Consider the following 25634-nt stretch of genomic DNA (forward strand, 5'->3'; position numbering starts at 1 on the left):
AAGTTCAGAGAGTCGATTTCAGTACCCAAATTTCAGAATTCTAAGTATTTTGGAACGAGACCCCCTCGACGGTCCGTCGTGCCCATGACGGTCCGTCGTGGGATCCGTCGTCTCAGCCAGTTTTTCCAGAAATAAAATCTGCTGCTCAAAACGACTAAACAGGTCGTTACATTAATATTATTTTTAAGTTTTCATTTTGCTTTACTTCAACCACGAATGTGGGCTCCTTCTTTCTCCCTATTCTGTTTCTTTCAATCTACTATAATTCTCATTTTTTTCTTTTTATTTCTATTTCTGTCTCACAATTTATTCTTTAATTTCAAAATCTAGTTAACTTTTGAAATTCTTTCAGTGTTCACATGAATTTAATAAATGAAATAACATATATGATTAAAAGTTTATTATTTTTTCCGTCTTAATGTATTTATCTTTCTTTTTTTATTTTTTTTAAAATAGATTGATAACTAATTTAATATTATTTTTCAATTTTGAAATTAAATAATCCATTTATTATATTTTAACTACAAAATATATTAGAGGCAAAACTTTTTTAAAAAAAATATAGTTAATTTTGAAACTCTATCAGCCTCACGTGAGTTTAAATAAATGAAATAACATATATAATTAAAAGTTATTAAGAAAATTATAAATCACATAATTAACAACTGAAAATGTTTTCAAGGTGAAAAATTTGATTCACTTTCTTATTCCATACATGTCATTTATATTAATTCAACAAAACACACCAAGCAATGAAGGTACAACATTATTGAACATCAAATATTAGCATTAAAGCTTTATTTAAGATGTACTCTACTCATCACAAATGAAAGACAATACATCTTTGTCACATCCAAACATGTCCATGTACTCTTTCTTCAGATCTGCTTGAACAATAATTCCACTCCCACATTGTGTATCATACAACCAAAACATATCACTACGTCTCAGTCCCAAACTTAGCAAACAAGGTTTACCCCAACCAAAATCAGCTTCATTAATAGGGAACCTACATAAACTTGATGCCATGCACACATCCACTTGTTCATTTTCTTCCCATTCTTGTATTTCTTTATGAAACTTGGATGCTAGGGTATATATGTCATCACTTGATTTCGCAAATGAAACGTTGGTTTTTTGTATAACGTCCTTGATCAATAGTAAAATGTCTTTTACCTCCATTTTTGTTTCTCCCGGTATGAATTTGATCGGGACTTCAATAGCAAAATTCCCAAAGGAATTTTCGTATCTTGGAAAGTCAATTTTACCACGTAAGTTCACAGGGACGCTCAATAAACAAGGTCTCATACGTCCATTATTTTTACGTTGAAAAATATTGATTAGAGCACTCCATAGAAAAGCAATCACCAACTCAACTCGTGATGGTCTGAAATAAACCAATCCAACATTTTTCTTAAATTTTGATATCACAGATTGATTTATGACAAACCTCCTCGCGACCATTTTAACATGATCATCTCTAGGAGACTCGACTCTTTTTAACAAATGATTATCACTACTTGGTGGGAAAATGGTACCAAAATCATCAAAAGTGAAGCAACTGATCTTATTAATTCCCATTTTACTCACTTTAGACCACTCGTAAACAAATTTTACTGCTCTGAATCCATCAATAACCGCGTGTTCAGTGCTCAGAGATAAAGCTAGCCCCCTACCACAAGCAAACTCCGTCACTTGCACTACAACTAGTGGAGTGATAGACAAATTAGAAACACTACGATCGATTTTAGGGCAAAAATTCAATGCTAGGTCGATATCTTTTTGTGCATCCTTGAGGAAATCACAAAATTGAGAATCAACTTTTGCCTTTATATACAAAACACCTTCATCATGACAATTGATAGATTGAGCATCAGATGAAAATCTACCTGATGCTGGATAAACATGACTTAAAAGCTTGGACAATGATTGTTGAAGTTGTTCATGTATAATGGAAATTTTAGGGGAGGTGGAATATTTGAGTGGATAGAAAAGAACACAAGGGACATGCATTTGGAGAGCAATTTGATCAAAGAAAGATAATTTGTAATTTTTTGGGTGATCAACATTATTATTATTATTATTATTGTTATTATCATGATTTGAAATGGGGAAGGATCTTATGATATCCTTGGAAAGAATGTTAATCTTTGCAAGAGAGGTAGACTCCATTATTTGATTTGAAGGTGTTTGCTATGATATCTTCAAAAATCATGTAACTTATATATAGGGGAGGCGGTTGTTGTGGGTCAGATTTTGGGGTCGAATTTTTGAATGGTCATCGGGCTCTTATCCTAGTTTGAAAGTCAGAATCGAGTCCTAGATTAATTATCGGGGTTGATTTTTGGATCATAAATTAATTTTCTTAAGAATATTTTCTAGTCTCAAGCCAATAATAAATGATATTTTCTGAAAAATATTTTGAGCGACTTTTATATATAACAAACAATAAAATCATATTTGTATGTTATAACTATAGTTTGAATACTGCGCTCCATAGCAAATTTTATGTTGTCATAGAGCTTTTGATATGTATAATTCGCTAGATATATCCGATTTTATACAAATTGTTCAATTTTGTATAAATTTATTTATACATTATAATTTGCATAATAAGATTTTTAGTTGTATAATTATAGCGTATAGGATGAAAATATACATATTTATATTTGTATTTGTATATACACTGTTCTCTCATTTTATACAAACACAAACACGTTTTATACATTTTATATATTTGTATACCAAATGAGTAATTGCATATTGAAAATGACTAAATATATATCGAACCATATGACAAAAAAAATGAAATATTTGCTGCGAATTACAAATGAAATAATTATGGCTATAACAATTAATTTGAACTAATAGTTTGTTATTTCATACAATTTTTTCAAATATTTTTTCATTTATCAACCAAACATTAAAAACTATTTTCCAAAAAAATCTCCTCATCATCAACCAAACATAAGAAAAATAAGTTAGATATTTCTTATTAATTTTTTTATTTATATATCTATATCTATACTTATATATAAGTGCGGATAATCACACAGGTGGAGGTCAACATGCCTGTTTTTCCTGTGTGGTTCCACAGTTACACACACATATATAAAAGTTCCACAACTATTTTTTCTCCATTGTAATTTGATTGTCTTATTTTTTTTTATTTTAAATAAATTTAAAAATCACATAAAAATATTATAAATCATAATAATTGACAATTAAAATTAATATATTTGTGTCACATAAAATGGGACAAAAGAAGTAACATGTATTATTTAATTTGAAAACTACGTAAAACGTATTATAAATCTCAATAATTAACAATATCAATTGACTCTTGAAGTTCTATTTGTGCTACACATATTGAGACAAGGAAGGTAACATATATTATTTAAAAGTTACGTAAAAATTACAATAATTAACAACTTAAAATATTTACAAATCATATTAAAATTTGATTGACTCTCTAAATTTTATCTGTGTCATATAAAGTGAGACAAATATAAGTGTGGATGAGCATATATGTGACGGTCTGCCTGCTTCACCTGTGGTTCCACACTTATAATTTGCCTACTTTTTTTTTCATTTTAATTTGTTTGTCTTATTTTTTTTATTTTTTTGTATATTTAAAAATTGCATAAAAATTCTATAAATCATGATAATTGACTACTAAAATTAATATATTCGTGTCAGATAAAACAAGACAAGAGAAGTAACATATATTATTTAATTTAAAAATTACGTAAAAAATATTATGAATCTAAAAAATTAATAATATATTGACTCTTAAAATTTTATTTATGCTACATATATTGAGATAAGAAAAGTAATATATATTATTTAAAAATTACGTAAAAATTACAACAATTAACAACTTAATTATTGTTGTTACAATAGGTTGTTAAGATAGTTAATGATTGGTTAGTTAGTTATGATAGTTAATTAATCTTGTGAACTAAGCTCAAGCTTCCTGTACATATTATTACTTCACTTGTTAATGAATATATTTCATCTTCAATCTCTCATCTATGTACTAGAAAAAATGGCCCGTGCTAGTATTATTAAAATCAAACTTAGTAATATATTTCTGTCAAAATAACAAATATTAGGATAAAGTTATATATAACATAAACTTATATAGAAAAAATATTATTAGTTGAATTGCACTATATATATTTAAATAAAAGAAATATACATTTATTTATTTTTTGTTACCTTGCTCTTTATTTTCGTAATGTCTTTTTAGTTATTTTCTCTATTTCATATTAACTGAGTTTTCTGGATCTTTTTCATTATTCAAAATAATCGAATTGTCCCATGTTCAAGATATATGTTTGAAATTATTTTCATATTTGCTCTCTTCTTTAATGGAGTCTGATATTTTTCAAAAAGATAAATTGCACAACTTACAAAGTTATATTTATAATATACAAAAGATAATAGTGAAAAGTATGGTTTATATTATGTTCTTGAATTATTATTTTTTAAATAAGTATGTGTTGTCTCACAAATTCAGTTAATACGGAATAAAGAGAGTGTAGAAAAACAATTGAACTATTCTTCAATAAGTGTTCGATCCTTACTGATATGAAGACTCTACTATTTCATTCATTCATTTTCGGCGCAAAGCACTCCAACTAGGAACTCTTCATCGTAGAGAATTCTTCTTTCGGTAATTTCATTTACATCTTCAAAAAATGTGATCGTGACTCATAAAATACACAAACACATTAAATTTTTAACTCATGAATCATAGTAATAAGCCATGAGAAACTTAATTCGAAAAGAAAATTACTAAAAAATTCTACTAATAAAATTTCGGCGTTAGTTAAAAATATTTAGGACCAATTTAGTCCAACCGAAATAAAAATGGGCATTGCTACTTGATCTTTGCTATATTTCAGAGATTATGTGTAACATCTAATAAAATAAAAATATCCTTAATTTTCTCAAATATAATAAATATTGAACAAAATAATACAATATATGGTAGTTCAATATCAATTTTATTAACACTAAACAATACTAATTACCGCAAAATATTAGAGTTGTACACATTTGTTATTAATTTTCTCCACTCGAATATTTTCATGTACAAAAACTGACTAATGGTACCCACATCTTCGATATAGTGTAGGCATTATAATAATATAAGGCCAACAGTGACACTTTGTTCAGGTATAGGTACGAAGCCATTTCGTACTAAGAGGTTCATTCGAATTTTTTTCGATAAATTATAATACTCGGGAATTATGTGGAGAATAGAATATGTTTACATATACTAAAAACCAATTACTTTATGGTCCCATTTTTTTAATAATCACGTGGAGAACAGAACATGTGATCAATAATACTCTGTTGAATTGAGACATATCAACTTTATTAATAAACCTGTCTATAATTGATGGTAGGTAGGAGTGGAAATGATATCGTATGATATGATATTTGAAATTTTTTTATATCGCTATTTTAATTTTTTAAAATGTTGTATTATTAATATATTAATTTAATTTTGATATAATTTAATAAATTAAAATTAAATTTTAATATTCTATGATATGATAAATATATCAACCTCTTAGAGTTGTTCATTTATTTCACTTAGATTTAAGAAAACAAGTGGTCATTAATAGTGGCGGAGCCAGAATTTTCAATAAAGGGATTTAAAATTTGTAATTATAGACACACGAAGTAGTTGAAGGGGGTTTAACATCTACTATACATATAAATATTATTGTAATCATATATAAATATTATAATATTTCGTCGAAGGAGGTTGAGATGAAGTGACTCAACTAAAAATAACTCTTATTAGCCCCTCAATGGAACACTTTTTCTTTCACGTGTTGCTAAATTATTCATTTAACGTAGTAAGAAAAAATAATTAATTATTTTTTCATTTTTACCTTTAGCATAGTTATTGATTCTACAATTTATTTTAAAAAAATTAATATTAAATACAATTCAATAGAGGTAGTTGTAGACAGTAAAATTATATTGAATTCTACATTCCTAGTTAGAATTGAAACTTTTATAAAGTGTATTTAATTTTAGTTAGAATTCTTGACATATTTGGCTGATTTTATATATATATATATATATATCAAAACACACACCAAAGCATGATATAAGGTGTCTAAAATGATATAAATTTAATTTAAATATCTAAGTGAAAATTAGTGTCAATTTTAGGGACTACCACTCGATTAGGGCAAAAAAAAAAAGTGTGACATAAACAGTGACTAAATTAATGAAATTTAATGGCCCCTATTTAATAGATCAATAAATATAGAGGGAAACGTTACCTAAACATCTCTTACCACTAACTTACCGTATGTAACGTTTCTCAATCCAAATACTCATTCAAAGAAAAACACAAAGTAACAAAAGAAGAAAGATTTCATTATAGGAAAAAAAAGAAATCTTAGTTTTGAATCTCCATTTTTCTATGCTTTTTATCCCTTATCCATGGATGAAATGCATTAAAGGTGTGAGACTTTGTTAAACTTAATGGCTAATAAAGTAGCCATTATATGTTGAATATCTATCTATTGCATCTACTTTGATAATCAACAATGAAATTTTACACATTTTTGGTTATCATAACCACATTTTGTTCCCTCTTAAGCAAGGTATATTCATTAACAAATGTTACCAATTCTTATTCTTTTGTTTTGTCTTGTGGAGCTACAAGTAATGCCACAGATGCAGATGGAAGGATTTGGAGTCCAGATTCTACATATTTCCCTTCATCTTCTGGTAATTCAATCACATCTAAAGCTAAATATCAAGACCCTTCATTGATTTCTGATATTCCTTATATGACTGCTAGAATTTTCAAGAATCAAACCACTTATTCCTTCCCTGTTTCTCCGAAATCTCGCCATTGGATTAGACTTCATTTTTATCCTTCTTCCTATGACAATTTCAATTGTTCCAGTTCATTCTTTTCTGTAAATATTGCCGGTTTTACTCTTCTAAACAACTTTAGTGCTTCAATCACAGCACAAGCACTAACACAGGCTTATATCATAAGAGAATTCACTCTTGTACCTCTCCAAACTTCTACACTTAACATAACATTTACCCCTTCTTCCGCGTATAATGACTCATTTGCGTTTATCAATGGGATTGAGATTGTTTCAATGCCTGAAATATTTGAACCCGCGCCTATGGTGGGGTTCTCAGATCAGACTACGGAAACACAAGCTTCTTCTATGCAAACTATGTTCAGGTTAAATGTTGGTGGACAGTATATTCCAGCTAATAATGACTCGGGCTTAGGGAGAATATGGTATGATGACGCGCCATATTTGTTTGGCGCATCTTTTGGTATCACGTCTGCAGCTAATAATAGTATGAAAATTTCATATCCTTCTAATTTGCCTAATTACATTGCTCCAGAGGATGTTTATAGGACAGCACGAACGATGGGGCCAAATGCTGATGTTAATAGGAATTATAATCTGACTTGGATCTTCCAAGTTGATACAAATTTTACTTATCTTGTGAGGTTACATTTCTGTGATTTTCAAATGAAAAGGATGAATCAGAGGGTGTTTAAGGTATTTCTTAATAATCAGACTGCTTTAGAAGAAGCTGATGTGGTTGGGTGGTCTTCTGCTCAAAATGTGCCAGCATACAAGGACTTTGTAATATATCAAACTGGTGATGATGATATGTGGGTAGCTTTACATCCTACTGATGAGACGAAGGCCCAGTTTTATGATGCAATCCTCAATGGATTAGAGATTTTTAAGATCAACGATACAAAGGGGAATTTGGCAGGGCCTAATCCTGTGCCATCACCACCCCTAGCAGCTGCAGACACTGATTCTCAGTCAAAACCAGCATTTGCATCAAACAAAACTAGTAAGAAAGGCATAATAGTTGGTTCGGTGGCAGGAATGACAGCTGGACTTAGTATCGTTGTTGTTGTACTTGCTTGTGTCAAGCGAAGGAAGAATATAAACAATGGAGGGAATAAGTCTAACAGAGGTGGTAGGTTACCTATTTATAGTTCTAGGAGTACAGAAACTAGAACAACTATCTCAGGTAAAAGCAGTGGCAGTAGTCACATTTCCAACATTGGTGGAGGCCTTTGTAGGTACTTCACCTTAGCTGAGATAAAACAAGGTACAAAGAATTTTGACGAGTCACGAGTTATTGGAGTTGGAGGATTTGGTAAAGTATATAGAGGAGAGATTGATGGAGGGACTATGGTTGCTATTAAGAGAGCAAACCCTTCTTCTGAACAAGGTCTTCATGAGTTCCAAACTGAGATAGAATTGCTTTCAAAACTTAGACATAGACATTTAGTCTCACTGATTGGGGCTTGTGAAGAGAATGATGAGATGATATTAGTCTATGATTACATGGCTAACGGGACATTGAGAGAGCACCTTTACAAGCACAACAAGCCACCTTTGTCATGGAAGCAAAGGTTGGATATTTGTATTGGTGCAGCCAGAGGTCTTCACTATCTTCACACTGGTGCAAGGTACACTATCATCCATAGGGATGTGAAAACTACAAACATTTTGGTGGATGACAAGTGGGTGGCGAAAGTTTCTGATTTCGGGCTTTCGCAAACCGGACCTAATCTCCAACAAACTCATGTTAGTACAATGGTGAAAGGAAGTTTTGGATACTTGGATCCAGAGTATTTCAGAAGACAGCAACTGACAGAAAAGTCTGATGTCTACTCTTTTGGGGTTGTCCTATTTGAAGTGTTGTCTGGAAGGCCAGCTCTAAATGCTAGTCTTCCAAAGGAACAAGTCAGTCTAGCAGATTGGGCATTACACTGCCATAGGAAAAATACTACCAAGGAACTTATGGATCCACATATTAAAGGGGAGATTATAGAAGAATGTCTGAAGCAATTCATCGATACAGCAGTGAGTTGTTTGTCTGATCACGGAACTGATCGTCCTTCAATGGGTTCAGTGCTGTGGAATCTTGAGTACTGCCTTCAGTTGCAAAGTGATCCCGATGAACCAAAAATGGTGGCGGAACAGAAAGCTAATGATGCCTATGCTATGCATAAAGAGTTGTTAACGGTTGCAGAAGAAGGTAAGGAGTCAGCAGAGGACAGCACGGACACTGTCTTCTCACAAATTGTAAATCCACAAGGTAGATAGTTGCTTAGTTCTACCGTTGTGCTTTTGTTTTTGTTTAGATGTTTCCTGTCAATACTAGCAATTATGAAGAGAGTTTATAATTGACCATGAAGCTTGCTTAGCTTGTACAGCACCTTCATTTCCAACAGGTAGGTTGGGTGTTCGAGTCATGTGGATGGTACATGGAAGTACTAATAATCCTCCTAGACTGGGGGTGGAAAAAAAATACACTTGTAGCTTGTACCTCTGTTATTCTTAGTGCCTTCATTATTGCTTCCCTGCGAGTGAAGCATGTTCAATGTTATAGCTGCACTGCTTATGGTTAGCACAAGTCTTATTTTCTAAGACTGAATCTCTATTTGGTCCGCGTTATTATTCAAGAAAGTAAACAGATAAACTAGTAGAACAATTTACAATCGAATAAACAAATTGGTTATATATCATGCATGTGGAAAATAGTAGAATTGAGGTTAATTTTTTTACATACAAACAAATAAGAATCTCATCATTCATTTCGCCTTAACTAGTGTGATCTCAAAGCATCTTATTTCAGTACTTTTTCATCACAAGAAAGCAATTTGCTTGCTGCTTTTATCATCTTGGATAAGTTTTGTTTAATTTATTCACATACTTGCAAATAACAAGTTAATTATATTGCAAGAGAAAAGGCGTAAACCAAAAAAAGCTGAAACCCATAGGAAGTTCTTACTTGCATTAGATCAGGGCGGTCAAATACAGTTCTGCTTAAAGGCATGGCGTTGGCGCTTAAAACAATGGTTACATTAAGCTAGATAGTTGAATACCACACTTCATTTCCGTTAGAGGAAAAGGGTATTTGTGGGCCATTTGTTTACAAGTAGGGGTATATATGAGTCACTTTTATAACGAGGGGTATATCAGCTCTAAATGACAAAGTTGAGGGTTATATCAGACCCTTTTCCCATAAAGTAATAAACTTGAATAAAATGAATTTGTTGTTTTTGGTTGCAGTGTAAGGTGTCAAATGAACTAGGAGCAGGACACCCCAGAACAGCAAAATTTTCAGTCCTAGTGGTATCAATTACTTCACTTTTAATTGGGACGATACTTACGATAGCACTTTTTGTTGCTCGAAGTCGATATCCACCTTTGTTTACGAAAAGTTTTGAAGTTCAGCAAGCCGTGTATGAACTTACTCCTTTATTAGGAACTACAATTATGCTTAACGGTCTTCAACCTACTCTTTCAGGTATATTTTCATCTATCTCAAAATACATATCATATTTTATGGGTCAGTTCATTAAAAGGATAAATTGTGTGATTAAATGATATATTTATGTGCTTTGGAATTGCAATTTAAAATTAAAATTTGACATAAATAACACCCATCAAAATAATAGCCGATAAGTGTATATTGCTTGTATATTAATTTTAACAATGGAGCAACAATTACAGGTGTGGCTATTGGAGCAGGTTGGCAAACATATGTAGCTTACATTAACATAGTAAGCTACTATGCATTTGGTATTCCTTTGGGCCTTATTTTTAGCTTTTGCCTCAACATGGGTGTTAAGGTATTATAATCTATCTCCTTCTCTACAATAATAAAAATACATCATATATTGGACCAACAAAAATGGATATTTATTTTTCGAAAACCTAAAGTACAAAGTAACCTCTGTTTCTTTGCTCGTTCAGTATTGACTTAATATAAAGAGCAATAAATAGAATGACAGTTTCGTTATAATAAATTCAATTTGTTGAGAAATGACTATAGTTAATAATGAAGATATATTAGGAATTAAATGATAAGGAGAAAATGGTCTAAAGCCTCCCCAATCAATACCTGAAATCTCAACTACACAGTTCAATTTCATGGTTGTCCTATCATCACTCTAAACATATTATTTATCTATTTTTATTTACTACACACTTGAGTGCTCACCTATCATAGGAGGTGAGAACACCTTCTCTAGGTGCGTGAGAAGAAGCAATAGCCTTAAGTTTTGACCAAAAAAATGTACTTCTCCAATGGTCATCTTCCCCAGGTTAAATAAATCACTTTTCCTTCTTCCTCACTATTAACCCTTGTTCCTTTTTAAAAAATTTCACGTTTTTCCTTCAATTTAAGTTAGGTTTTAGTTGTTTATGTTCATTTCGACTTTATATCTTGAAGATAAGATTTATAATCTGCTCTAATTTCTTATTTAGGGTCTCTACTTTAAATTTTAAATTTTTTCGAAATTCGTTAAAAATATCAAATGAAAACTTGAATAAGTTTTGTATGGATGAACACACACAAAAATGATTCAAAACAAATGGAGAAAAGATGAAAAGGAGATGAAAATCATTTCTTTGGGCTTCTTACGTTTTTAGGAGAAAACACAAGAATTGGGGGTTTAAGAGGTAGGGACCCGCACGTGCAAACACGTGAGCCAATTTATATTTGGTTTATGTGGACTGGACAACACTCAAGTGTGTGGTAAATAGGCAAATAATATGATCAGGGGTCTTATAGGATACTCGTAAAGTTAAAGTGTGTAGTTTAGATTTCGAATATAAATTTTGGACAGGGGGTGGGGTGGGCGAGGAGGGCTTTAGACTATTTTCTCAATGATAAAATTATTTCTTGATTTTTTAAATTGGACTAGAAAAAAATGAATATCTATTTTTGAAACAGTAGATAGAGGATCTATTTCATAAAGGTTAAATGAAATTTAAAAATCATATTATCCCTAATTATAGAAAGATAATACTCCATCCATTTCCTTGACGGAGGGTGGGAAACTTTTGAGTTAAGCGGATAGAGGCAGTAAAGGTAAAAGAGAATTTTAAAATTAAGTGAACAAAGACATTTTTTGTCATGTCGTGATTCAACCCATCGGACCCTACAGATTCCTAGCATACAAGTAAATAAAGCAAAACTTCCACCACAAAGAAAGGTGAGTAGAAGCTACCAGAGATTATCATCAGGCATCAAAAAATTCCTGTAATCAGACTATGCCAAGTCGCATAGAAAGAGTAGTACCTCTTAAGAAAAGCAATCCACAATATTAATTTAACGATAATTTTGTGTACTTTCTACGTCCCTAATTACTTGTCTATTTTTGAATTGATATACCTATTAAAAAAATAACGATTGACATAATGAGTTTACCATTTTACCTCTATTAATTATGAAATAGATGAATTAAAAACATAATACTTTCATGAAATTCTACCTTTTTCAAATTAATTAATTGAAGGTATTATAGGTAAAAAATTATCCTTACTTAGGGCCCGTTTGGATGGGCTTAATAAAAGCAGCTTTAAAAAAGTACTTTTGAAAGTGCTGAAACTTATTTTTAAAATAAGCAGTTATGCGTTTGGATAAAAGTGCTGAAGTTGTTATGTCAAACGTGAAAAGGGGAAACTAGAAGAAAGAGATGTTAGGGTTATATGGGTAATTTGGAGATTGTATAAAAATATTAAGGGAAAAAACATAAAAATGTGGTCAACTTAAAACAGCTTATAAGCTAAAAAGAAAAAAGCACCCCTACCCCAGCTTTTAACTTTTGGCTTAAAATAAGTTTTTTTTAACTTAAAATAAGCTATTTTGAGTATTGCCAAACAGTTAAATAAGTCAAAAACCAACTTTTAAGTCAGTTTGACCAGCTTTTAAGCTGAGCCAAACAGACTCTTAATCAATCAAAATGAACAAATAATTAAAGACAACTAAACCTCTTTAAAAACTAGATATAAAGTTGAAAAGGTCATTAAAGAAAATGTAGTTTTGGAAAGAAACAATTAATACATTTTTAAATTTTGAAAAATTGATTCATTTTTAGAACATAGAGAAAATGTTTTGAGATTCATTTATTTTGGATCTAAGAGAGTTCTTTCTTTCTTGATTGAGATGGACTAAAAAAGTGTATCACATTATTATATATAATTTCATGGTTTTTATCTTTTCTTTTGGTTTATATTTGTAAATAAATTATAAATGGCAGGGCATGTGGACAGGAATGTTGTTAGGAACCACACTTCAAACTAGTATTCTTATTCTCATGATTTCCAAAACTAATTGGAAAAAAGAGGTAATGTCTTGCAAATCCATCACATATAATAGTAATTTTTTCAAGAAAATAGTTCAATCATTTCAATTATTGTGTGAACCTGTTTAATCATGTTTTTGAAAGATCAAATTTTTTTTTCTTTAAAAAATATAATTATTTTAAAGAGTGAGGTGTCTTTTCGAGCTTTTGTAAAAAATAAAATAAAATAAGTGTTTGGATGAAAATAGTTTATATATTATAAGGACAATGAATCTTATTGTTATCTAAATAAAAATTAATGATAGGTTACTAGATCATATAGTTATGAAAATTAAGGATATACTGCCGTATTTTTATTAGAAAAAAAAATGTGTTTACACCGAAAAGAAACAACATATTTATGAGTTTGAATAAAAAGTAATAAAAGTAATATTTTTGAATCAAAAATATTAACAAAGTATTTCTTTTTTTATATAATTTTGTATAATTTAAAAATATCTTAAAGCTTTTTACACCAAAAAAATGTGACTTAATGTTATCATAGTATTTTATTTTCCCACTTGTTGCAGGCTTCCGTTGCCGAAGTAAGGGTAAAAGAATGGAGAGGTAGCAAATGATTAAGGGCTTGTTTGGACCTGATTTCAATTAGGTTGAATTGAAGTTGAAATTTGTTTGAACAAAAGATTTGAAATTTTTTAAGTTGTAATTTTTTTTTGATAAATATTAAAACTCTTTAATTTATGAAAACAAATATTAAAACTCTTTAATTTATGAAAACTATCAAAAAAATTCAATTCTTGTACGAATTTACCGAGTAAGAGCAATCATGTTTCATAAATAAAAGGAAAAATATACAAGTACCCACCTAGATTATGACCGAAATTTCAGAGACACGCCTTAACTAAACTAAGGTCTTATTATCCTCCGATTTTATTTTTTTTGTAATTTTGTGTATCTTTTTTACTTACGTAACATCCAAATATCTCTCACTCGCCTCAATTATGTGGGGTCACCGAGTGTGCCACGTATGACAAACGGTGTATAACTAAAAAAAAATAAATTCAATGGATAATAAAACCTTAGTTTAGTGAAGGTGTGTCTCTAAAATTTTGATCATACTCTAAGGGTGTGCATTCTTCCTAAATAAAATATCAAAATATCCTAAGTCATCACATTAGTAGATTATATTTCTTTTATAAATAAATATTTGTGATTACGTGTTATAACTGTTTTATCGAAAAATTATTTTCGAAAAAGAGTTTGTTTGTTTTAAGGTATTTTTGACTTTTTAGGAGTCGCCACTTAATTTTTTAAGAAAAATTAAGAAAAAAACTTATTTCCAAAACAACTTAAACAGAAAAAATTATTTTGAAAATATTTAGGGGGTTCGGAATTCCTATTAATATCTTAGGAAGGTGTTTAAGGCACCTAAGATACTCCGTTAAATACGGTTTTCCGGCGATTAACAATATTTGACTATTTTATNACCTAAGACACTCCGCTAACTTACGGTTTTCCAACGATTAACAATATTTGACTATTTTGTTTTTATAAATCGAAGTTTAAACTTTACTTAACCAAACTTTGCAAATTTTGAAATATGCAAATTTTCCTTAAAGTTAAACTCTCTAAACTCAAACGAACTTGTGAAATATTAGCTTCAAGATTTCGCTAAAGTTGAACTTTTTAAACTTTTACTCTAAGCAAATTTTCAAACTTAACATCTATATATATATTTTTTTAACACTTAAATTTTAGTTTTAATCTTGATAAAAGTAGAGAGGCATTTCGACGGGGTTGGAGTTTTCTAACCTAAAACTAACGGCAAATCTTAAACAAACGCACAAAAACAAGTAATAAAGAGAGAGAGAGAGAGGGAGAGAGAGAGAGAGAGATTTGGGTCCAACCTCGGATTCTGTTCGCCTTGACCGAGTTTGGACCCACCTGTTTTCGGGTATTTGACCCGTTTTGTACCTGTCCTAATCTAAACATACAAAATAAAATAAGAAAATAAAAACGACAAGAGGGCTTATGCCCTTTACAAAAATAACAAAAAAAATACAAAAAAAGGAAAGTCTTCTAATCCGTTTCGGATTTTCTTCAATCTTCAAGGAATTGGGATTGGCGTATGAATGCTTCGACGGGTTGACTTCAAGGACAGGAATATGTGAGTCTTTACGACTCTCTCGAAATGCAAAAGAGGAGAGTTCATGGTGAACTCAAGCGGATTTACATGCCACAAAGCAAATAAAAAAAATAATAATAAAAAATTAGTATATAATCCAACTAACCTAAATAAGAAAAAGTAAAATAAATAAGATATTAATTTGCAGTCACTTAAGATCGAAGGTAGTAATCAGCCATCAAAACTCATAACATGTTCATAAATATAGAATTTGGAAGCAACCATACTGACATATTAAACAATCTTAACATGTAGACCTTGATGCGTGTTTGAAAGTAAGCAAAATATGAATGATCCAAGTCGAAGCAATATTACAAGGAAATATAAGCGCAACATCGATAATAGACACCACCAGCCCTCGAATCATCTAAGAACATGAATGACTATTGCGAGATTTGATTAACCACGACAAGAAAGTTATTGATACACGAAAACGACGAGGAATACAACCAGAATACACCATCAAGTAGTGAAGAAACGGGAAGATGTCCAGCATGCTCGAAATCAGAACTCCATGTACAGTCTATTACTTCAAGCAAAATTCGAAGAAGATTCAGGAAGCTTTCGACATATAATCCCGCCCATGAACACGGTTACAGACATACAATCCTAGGGAAACATTATCTGTCCATTTACTCATGCTTCAGGTTCAAGGATTTACAGTAAAAGACATCGTACCATCCTATAATGCAAGCCACACGCAAATGAAGTATATTAAGGACTAACATAACGAAACTCAACAACTGGTCGCCATTTACAAGCTATTAGATGTGTGACAGTGGACTTAACACTACAGAAAACATGAATGAACCTTTAAGAATGAGAAACAGATTCAAAGTTCCCACCTACTTTGCCGAAAACCAATAACTAACACCAAAAGAAGTCAAGATGGTCACGACAACATGAACAGATCGATATCATGACACGGGAACGGCAAGGAACACACTTTGAAATTCAGATCAAAGAAAGAAACAAACTATGAAGCGAAGAGATTTCAAGTATAACTATCCTACTAAAGCACGTATCACATCCTAACGAGAAGAACATACATCCGCATGACATCAATGACTGACTATTGAACACCAGTAACAGACCAAATACGAAAGGAAACATATAAAAAAAACATAAGAAGAAACGAGACAATATACACCAGATTACTATGCTAAGAACACCATTCAGAAATAGAAGAAGAAACGAGATAATATACACCAGATTGCTATACCAAGAACATCATTCAGAAATAGAAGAAGAAACGAGACAAATACACCAGATTGCTATACCAAGAACATCATTCAGAAATAGAAGAAGAAACGAGACAAATACCTTCTCCGAACAGCGAACGGAACAGGAACGAGCAGCGACAGCCACGAACTTCCACACTCGAACAATACCCCTCGCTTCTTAACGTATTCTGCTTTCGTAGCTAGACTATCCTGTTAGCGAGCAGCGACACTCCTGATTTCTTATCAGCTTCCTCAGTTTTATCTCTAGGCCTATCGCGTTTTGGAGAACCCTTTTACACAGATTGAAACTCCTCTCAAACAACTGAATGAAAGACGAATGGTAGAAATTCTTGTGATAAAATGTGAACCCCAAAACTTCCGAAACAAAAACAAGCAGAGGGCAAAACAATTTCCTCTCCCAAAAATCTCTTTATCAAAATTCCAAACAAATTTTTTCTAACCAAATTTTCTAACCCCCAATTCAGTCTAGGATGGGGGGTTTATATAGAAGCAAACAAAACTAGGGTTTCGAAATTTGGGCGGGATCGACGATTTGAGGCCCATCTGCTATTCGAAATTCAAAAAAAACCAAAATCTTATCCAAAATTTTGGAATATTCCTCGATTCCAAATCCTCCAAACGGCTTTGAGGCGAGGTGGAGGGTCGAGATGAGCCTTCCGTCCTTGGTACACGACGTGGCTCAAATCCGCGTTGCAAGGACGGACTTTCTCGTCGTTTAGCGCACAGCAGGCTGTGAGAGGAGGGAGACGCTGCAGAGCTGTACGAGGACAGCTAGACGCGTACTGGGGCTTGTTCCGCACCCACGCGAGATAGAGGAAGGAGGGAGAAGAGCGTGGGGGAGGGAAAATCGCGTGAGAGAGACGCGAAGGACGATTTCCATTTTTGGGTCTGTTCATTGCTGCGTTTTTTCCTGGGTTTTCTGTTCTTGACGGGAATTTTGTTTTGTCGTTTGAGGAAGAAGAAAGGGGGAAGTCGGGTTTGGGTCGGATCGGGGAATGGGTGGGCCTGGATGGGTTGGGTATTTAAGTGTTTTGGGCCGGTTTAGTGATAGGGAGAGGATGGGCTGCTGATGGTGTTAGAGAGGTTAAGGGAGTTGGGCCTGGGTGGGTTAATTTCAGTGTTGGGTCAAGGTATGGACGTCATTTGGGCCTGGGGGAATTAACTTGGGATTAATTTGGGGTTGAGGAGGATGGGCTGAAAGAGGAAGTGGGCCTGGGTCAAAATGGGTGTCAACAATAACAAAACTTCAACATAATTTTATAAAAATTTACTGATCCAATCAATCAACAATAATGTTAATTAACTATTCATTAATATTATTTTTGAGTTTTCATTTTGCTTTACTTCAATTACGAATGTGGGCTCCTTCTTTCTCCCTATTCTGTTTCTTTCAATCCACTTTAATTCTCATTTTTGTATTTTTATTTTTATTTCTGTCTCACAATTTATTCTTTAATTTCAAAAATATAGTTAACTTTTGAAATTCTGTCAGTGTTCACATGAATTAATAAATGAAATAACATATGTGATTAAAAGTTTATTATATTTTCTGTTTTAATGTATTTATCTTTTTTTTTAAAAAAAAAAGATTGATAACCAATTTAATATTATTTTTCAATTTTGAAATTAATTAATCCATTTATTATATTTTAACTACAAAATAAATTAGAGGCAAAACTTTTAAAAAATATATATAGTTAATTTTGAAACTCTATCAGTCTCACATGATTTTAAATAAATGAAATAACATATATGGTTAAAAGTTATTAAAAAAAACTATAAATCACACAATTAACAACTGAAAATATTTTCAAGTCATGTGAAAAAATCAATTCACTCTCTTATTTCATACATGTCATTTATACTAAAATAAAAAAAGTAACATCTATTACTTGAAGACGACATCAAAAGTTTTAAAATTCACAATAAATTAATAATTGAAAATATTTATTATTATTCATGTAAATTGAAACAAGAGTAGCATATATATTTAAAAACGACACAAAAAATATTAAATTCTTCTACTCATTGGCCAATAAAGTTTCATTGAACACGTATGCAAGATGTAAAAAGTAGTTCACAAACAATTAAACTAATGATTTTTATTACATTAATTTAACAAAACACACCAAGCAATGAAGGTACAACATTATTGAACATTAATTGTCACATCCAAACATGTCCATTAAAGCTTTATTCAAAATATTAGCATTAAAGCTTTATTCAAAATGTACCCTACTCATCACAAATGAAAGACAATACATCTTTGTCACATCCAAACATGTCCATGTATTCTTTCTTCAAATCTACTTGAACAATAATTCCACTCCCACATGGTGTATCATACAACCAAAACATATCACTACGTCTCAGTCCCAGACTTAGCAAACAAGGTTTACCCCAACCAAAATCAGCTTCATTAATAGGGAACCTACATAAACTTGATGCCATGCACACATCCACTTGTTCATTTTCTTCCCATTCTTGTATTTCTTTATGAAACTTGGATGCTAGGGTATATATGTCATCACTTGATTTCGCAAATGAAACGTTGGTTTTTTGTATAACGTCCTTGATCAATAGTAAAATGTCTTTTACCTCCATTCTTGTTTCTCCCGGTATGAATTTGACCGGGACTTCAATAGCAAAATTCCCAAAGGAATTTTCGTATCTTGGAAAGTCAATTTTACCACGTAAGTTCACAGGGAGGCTCAATAAACAAGGTCTCATACGTCCATTATTTTTACGTTGAAAAATATTAATTAGAGCACTCCATAGAAAAGCAATCACCAACTCAACTCGTGATGGTCTGAAATAAACCACTCCAACATTTTCCCTAAGTTTTGATATCACAGATTGATTTATGACAAACCTCCTCGCATCCATTTTAACATGATCATCTCTAGGAGACTCGACTCTTTTTAACAAATGATTATCACTACTTGGTGGGAAAATGGTACCAAAATCATCAAAAGTGAAGCAATTGATCTTATTAATTCCCATTTTACTCACTTTAGACCACTCATAAACAAATTTCAATGCTGTGAATCCATCAATAACCGCGTGTTCAGCGCTCAGAGATAAAGCTAGCCCCTTACCACAAGCAAACTCCGTCACTTGCACTACAACTAGTGGAGTGATAGACAAATTCGAATCGTTACGATTGATTTTAGGGCAAAAATTCAATGCTAGGTCGATATCTTTTTGTGCATCCTTGAGGAAATCACAAAATTGAGAATCAACTTTTGCCTTTATATACAAAACACCTTCATCATGACAATTGATAGATTGAGCATCAGATGAAAATCTACCTGATGCTGGATAAACATGACTTAAAAGCTTGGACAATGATTGTTGAAGTTGTTCATGTATAATGGAAATTTTAGGGGAGGTGGAATATTTGAGTGGGCAGAAAAGAACACAAGGGACATGCATTTGGAGAGCAATTTGATCAAAGAAAGATAATTTGTAATTTTTTGGGTGATCAACATTATTGTTATTATCATGATTTGAAATGGGGAAGGATCTTATGATATCCTTGGAAAGAATGTTAATCTTTGCAAGAGAGGTAGACTCCATTATTTGATTTGAAGGTGTTTGCTATGATATCTTCAAAAATCATGTGACTTGTATATAGGGGAGGCGGTTGTTGTGGGTCAGATTTGGGGGTCGAATTTTTGAATGGTTGTCGGAATCTTGTTCTAGTTCGAGTGTCAGAGTCGAGTTCTAGATTAATTATTGTAACGACCTGTTTAGTCGTTTTGAGTAGCAGATTTTATTTCTGGAAAAACTGTATGAAACGACGGAACCCACGACGGACCGTCATGGGCACGACGGACCGTCGAGGGTGTCTCGTTCCAGAACACTTACGAATTCTGAAATTTGAGTGCTGAAATCGACTCTCTGAACTCTGTGACGGACCTGCAGGACGGACCGTCACAGGCACGACGAACCGTCGTGATCCCTCGTTTCAAAACACTTCAACTCTTGAGAATTTGGTACTGGGAACAATTCTCTGAACGTCGTGACGGAAGTGCAGGACGGACCGTCACAGGCGTGACGGACCGTCACAGGCGTGACGGACCGTCACAGACTCTTAGGTGGAAATTGAGTCCCTGAACATTGCGACGACCTGCAGGACGGACCGTCGCAGGCACGACGGGCCGTCACAGGTTGCGTAATCCCAGTCTGGATCGGATTTCTTTAAATGTTTTAAGGGACGTTTTGGACTATTCCTTCTTTAATTATAAAGTTAGAGGGTTAATATTAATAAGTCTAATTACTTGGGGGTTAAAAGAGGTAACCTTAAGTTAATTAGTGGGTTATTAGTGCCATCTTTTATTCTTAATTATATGTTAATTAGGGTAAAAGAAGGAGGGTTTTGAATAAGAAAGATAGAAAGAACAAGAGAGAGGGAAAGAGAACGATCGAGAGGGAGGAAAAACGCTGCTTTGGGAAGATAGCTTGTTGATTCCAATTCTTCGGTGGAGGTAGGTTATGGTTTTATGCTATTCGTAGTAAACTCTTAATAGCGAATGATATGTGTTGGTAGTATTGTAAAACCTTCTATATGCTTAATTGTATGCTTGCATGGTTGTGATTATGAAATTGTGATAAAATAAGCATGATGAAGCTATTGAATCCTAAATCTTGAAAGAAACCCTAATCTACTATGTTAATGATGATGCCTTGGTATAAAGAAGGCTTGATGAACTAAAGTAATGGGGTTGATGATGCCTTGGTATAAGAGAAGGCTTGATAAATTGATAGAATGAGATTAGTGGATCGGAGTGTCACGTTCCGACACATAGTATTAAGGGATCGGGTGTCACGAACCGACACGTAGATTTAGGGGATCGGAGTGTCACGTTCCGACACATAGTATTAGGGGATCGGGTGTCACGAACCGACACGTAGAATTAGGGGATCGGAGTGTCACGTTCCGACACATAGAAGTAGGGGATCGGAGTGTCACGTTCCGACACATAGAAGTAAGGGATTGGAGTGTCACGTACCGACACATAGTAGTAGTGGATCGGAGTGTTACGTACCGACACAAGAGGAAGAAAGATAATGAATCTTGAAAGATGATGATAATATACTCAATCTAATGAACCTAATTCCCAAATGATTATGATATTGAGGCTTGAGTCCTCATGGATGAACTTGGTGGTACTTGTTGATGATTATAGTACTTGTTGTTGCTACATGTTGAGTATTATAGTTGATTTATGATATTAACTGATATATACTGTTTTCTATTTTGAGTTGGCCGATGATATCTACTCAGTACTCGTGTTTTGTACTGACCCCTACTTTTATGTTTTCTTCTTTGTTATTTGTGGAGTGCAGCAAACGTGCCGTCGTCTTCAACTCAACAGTAATTCTAGCCAGTCTTCGTCACACCGGATCTTCAGGATGAGCTAATGCTTCTAGCTTGGACTGGGTCTTCTTCTTCAAGTCTTGATGCCTTGAACTTCCGGCATGGACTAGCTTTTTATTTGTTTTTGCTTTCTTAGATACTCTTAGTTTAGTAATTTGAGGATAGATGTTCTTGTGATGATGACTTCCAGATTTTGGGGATAATAATAGTTTTTGAATTGATTTTATTAATGAGTTTAAGTCTTCCGCATTACTTTCTGTTGATATTATATTGAAATGTTAGGGTTTTAGATTGGTTGGTTCGCTCACATAGGAGGGTAAGTGTGGGTGCCAGTCGCGGCTCGGTTTTGGGTCGTGACAATTATCAGGGTTGATTTTCGATTCATAAGTTAATTTTTTAAGAATATTTTCTAGTCACAAGTCAATAATAAAAGATATTTTCTGAAAAATATTTTGAGCGACTTTTATATATAACAAACAATAAAATTATATTTGTATGTTATAACTATAGTTTGCATACTGCGCTCCATAGCAAATTTATGTTGCCATAGAGTTTTTGATTGTATAATTCGCTAGATATATCCGATTTTATACAAATTGTTCAATTTTGTATAAATTTATTTATACATTATAATTTGCATAATAAGATTTTTGGTTGTATAATTATAGCGTATAGGATGAAAATATACGTATTTGTATTTGTATTTGTATATACACAGTCCTCTCATTTTATACAAACACAAACATGTTTTATACATTTTATATATTTATATACCAAATGAGTTATTGCATATTGAAATGACTTTTTCCATTATTTATCCTATTTTCGATCGGACCTTGTCAATTTAATTATATATCGAACCGATGACAAAAAAAATGAAATATTTCCTGCGAACTACAAATGAAATAATTATGGCTATAACAATTAATTTGAACTAATAGTTTGTTATTTCATACAATTTTTTCAAATATTTTTCATTCATCAACCAAACATTAAAAACTATTTTCCAAAAAAATCCCCTCATCATCAACCAAACATGAGAAAAATAAGTTAGATATTTCTTATTAATTTTTTTTATTTATATATCTATATCTATACTTATATATATGTGTGGATAACCACACAGGTGGAGGTCAACATGTCTGCTTTTCATGTGTGGTTCCACAGTTACACACACATATATAAAAGTTTCACAACTACTTTTTTCTCAATTGAATTTGTTTATCTTATTTTTTTATTTTAAATATATTTAAAAATTACATAAAAATACTATAAATCATAATAATTGACAATTAAAATTAATATATTTGTGTCACATAAAATGGGACAAAAGAAGTAACATGTATTATTTAATTTGAAAACTACGTAAAACATATTATAAATCTCAATAATTAATAACATATGGACTCTTGAAGTTCTATTTATGCTACACATATTGGGACAAGGAAGGTAACATATATTATTTAAACATTACGTAAATATTACAATAATTAACAACTTAAAATATTTACAAATCATATCAAAATTTAATTGACTCTCTAAATTTTATTTGTGTCACATAAAGTGACACAAATATAAGTGTGGATGAGCACATATGTGACGGTCTGCCTGCTTCACCTGTGTGGTTCCACACTTATAGTTTGCCTACTTTTTTTCATTTTAATTTGTTTGTCTTATTTTTTTTTATTTTTTTGTATATTTAAAAATTACATAAAAATTCTATAAATCATGATTATTGACAACTAAAATTAATATATTCGTGTCAGATAAAATGAGACAAGAAAAATAACATATATTATTTAATTTAAAAATTACGTAAAAAATATTATAAATCTCAAAAATTAATAATATATTGACTCTTAAAATTTTATTTGTGCTACATATATTGAGATAAGAAAAATAATATATATTATTTTAAGATTACGTAAAAATTATAATGATTAACAACTTAATTATTGTTGTTACAGTAGGTTGTTAAGATAGTTAATGATTGGTTAGTTAGTTATGATTAGTCAATTAATCTTGTGAACTAAGCTCAAGCTTCCTGTACATATTATCAAACTTAGTGATATATTTCTGTCAAAATAACAAATATTTGGATAAAGTTATATATAACATAAACTTGTATGGAAAAAATATTTTTAGTTGAATTGCATTATATATATTTAAATAAAAGAATTATATGTTTATTTATTTTTCGTTATCTTGCTCTTTGTTTTCGTAATGTCTTCTTAGTTATTTTCTCTATTTCATATTAACTGAATTTTCTGGATCTTTTTTATTATTTAAAATAATCGAATTGTCCCATGTTCAAGATACATGTTTGAAATTATTTTCATATTTTCTCTTTTCTTTAATGGAGTCTGATATTTTTCAAAAAGATAAATTGCACTATTTATAAAGTTATATTTATGATATACAAAAGATAATAGTGAAAAGTATGGTTTAAATTCTGTTCTTGAATTATTATTTTTTAAATAAGTATGTGTTGTCTCACAAATTCAGTTAATATGGAATAAAGAGAGTGTAGAAAAACAATTGAACTATTCTTCAATAAGTGTTCGATCCTTACTGATATGAAGACTCTACTATTTCATTCATCCAATTTCGGTGCAAAGCACTCCAACTAGGAACTCTTCATCGTAGACAATTCATCTTTCGATAATTTCATTTACATCTTCAAAAAATGTGATCGTGACTCATAAAATTTTCATCGATCATCTTATTACTATAAATATTTTACTGATGTGGAAGACACAAAAACACATTAAATTTTTAACTCAGGAATCATAGTAATAAGCCATGAGAAACTTAATTCGAAAAAAAAAATTACTAAAAAGTTCTACTAATAAAATTTCGGCGTTAGTTAAAAATATTTAGGACCAATTTAGTCCAACAAAAATAAAAATGGGCATTGCTACTTCATCTTTGCTATATTTCAGAGAGATTATATGTAATATCTGAAAAAACAAAATTATCCTTAATTTTCTCAAATATAATAAATATTGAACAAAAGAATACAATATATGATAGTTCAATATCAATTTTATTAACAGTAAACAATACTAATTACCACAAAATATTAGAGATCTACATATTTGTTATTAATTTTCTCCACTCGAATATTTTCATGTACAAAAACTGACTAATGGTACCCACATCTCGATATAGTGTAGGCATTATAATAATATAAGGCCAATAGTGACACTATGTTCAGGTATCAGGGACGAAGCCATCTTATACAAAAAGATTCATTCAAATTTCTTTCGATAAATCATCGTATTCGTGAATTACGAGGAGAATAGAATACGTGTACATGTAACGACCCGCTAGGTCGTTTTGAGAACTAGGACTAGTTTGACTCCTTTTGAAAATTTAAAGGGGTATTTTTAAACTATTAGATAACTATGAGTACCCAATTGATGAAACCTTTATTAAATAAATAATTAGAAAATAGATTAGTGGGGTTTCACGGTTAACAAACTCTTGTTCAGAAAATAAAAGGGGTGGAGGCAGAAACTTACTGTAAGCGACGAACGAGAGGAAAAACAATAAGAATTGCTCAGGTAAACGCAAGAAATTTTCATTCTTTCTCAGTTCTGCATATTAAAATAGGTTGCAGAGGGCATTAGATTGTTGTTATTATTATATTCTTAGGTTGTTTATTAAGGGTGTTTTTTTTTT

The 25634-nt window shown here is 31.5% G+C and overlaps 4 protein-coding genes across 4 annotated transcripts; 2 read left to right on the forward strand and 2 right to left on the reverse strand.

Moving 5' to 3' along the window:
* Positions 1 to 672: 672 nt before the first annotated feature.
* On the reverse strand, positions 673 to 2181 carry LOC107024739 (acetyl-CoA-benzylalcohol acetyltransferase-like). The gene has a single exon (XM_015225719.2). It carries the CDS (start codon positions 2170 to 2172, stop codon positions 814 to 816), a length of 1359 nt encoding a protein of 452 aa, XP_015081205.1. The 5' UTR covers positions 2173 to 2181; the 3' UTR covers positions 673 to 813.
* A 4161-nt stretch (positions 2182 to 6342) lies between these two features.
* LOC107024680 (receptor-like protein kinase ANXUR1) lies at positions 6343 to 9470 on the forward strand. Its single transcript, XM_027918159.1, has one exon. The coding sequence runs from the start codon at positions 6582 to 6584 to the stop codon at positions 9144 to 9146; it is 2565 nt and encodes an 854-aa protein (XP_027773960.1). The 5' UTR covers positions 6343 to 6581; the 3' UTR covers positions 9147 to 9470.
* Positions 9471 to 10096: 626 nt separating this feature from the next.
* Positions 10097 to 13861, forward strand: LOC114077849 (protein DETOXIFICATION 32-like). Its single transcript, XM_027918160.1, has 4 exons — positions 10097 to 10353; positions 10560 to 10678; positions 13094 to 13180; positions 13708 to 13861. Exons 1-4 carry the CDS (start codon positions 10323 to 10325, stop codon positions 13753 to 13755), a joined length of 285 nt encoding a protein of 94 aa, XP_027773961.1. The 5' UTR covers positions 10097 to 10322; the 3' UTR covers positions 13756 to 13861.
* Positions 13862 to 18802: 4941 nt separating this feature from the next.
* LOC107024740 (acetyl-CoA-benzylalcohol acetyltransferase-like) lies at positions 18803 to 20155 on the reverse strand. The gene has a single exon (XM_015225720.2). It carries the CDS (start codon positions 20144 to 20146, stop codon positions 18803 to 18805), a length of 1344 nt encoding a protein of 447 aa, XP_015081206.1. The 5' UTR covers positions 20147 to 20155.
* Between the last annotated feature and the right edge of the window lie 5479 nt (positions 20156 to 25634).

This window comes from Solanum pennellii, chromosome 7 (genome assembly GCF_001406875.1).
Source record: "Solanum pennellii chromosome 7, SPENNV200".
Taxonomy (NCBI): domain Eukaryota; kingdom Viridiplantae; phylum Streptophyta; class Magnoliopsida; order Solanales; family Solanaceae; genus Solanum; species Solanum pennellii.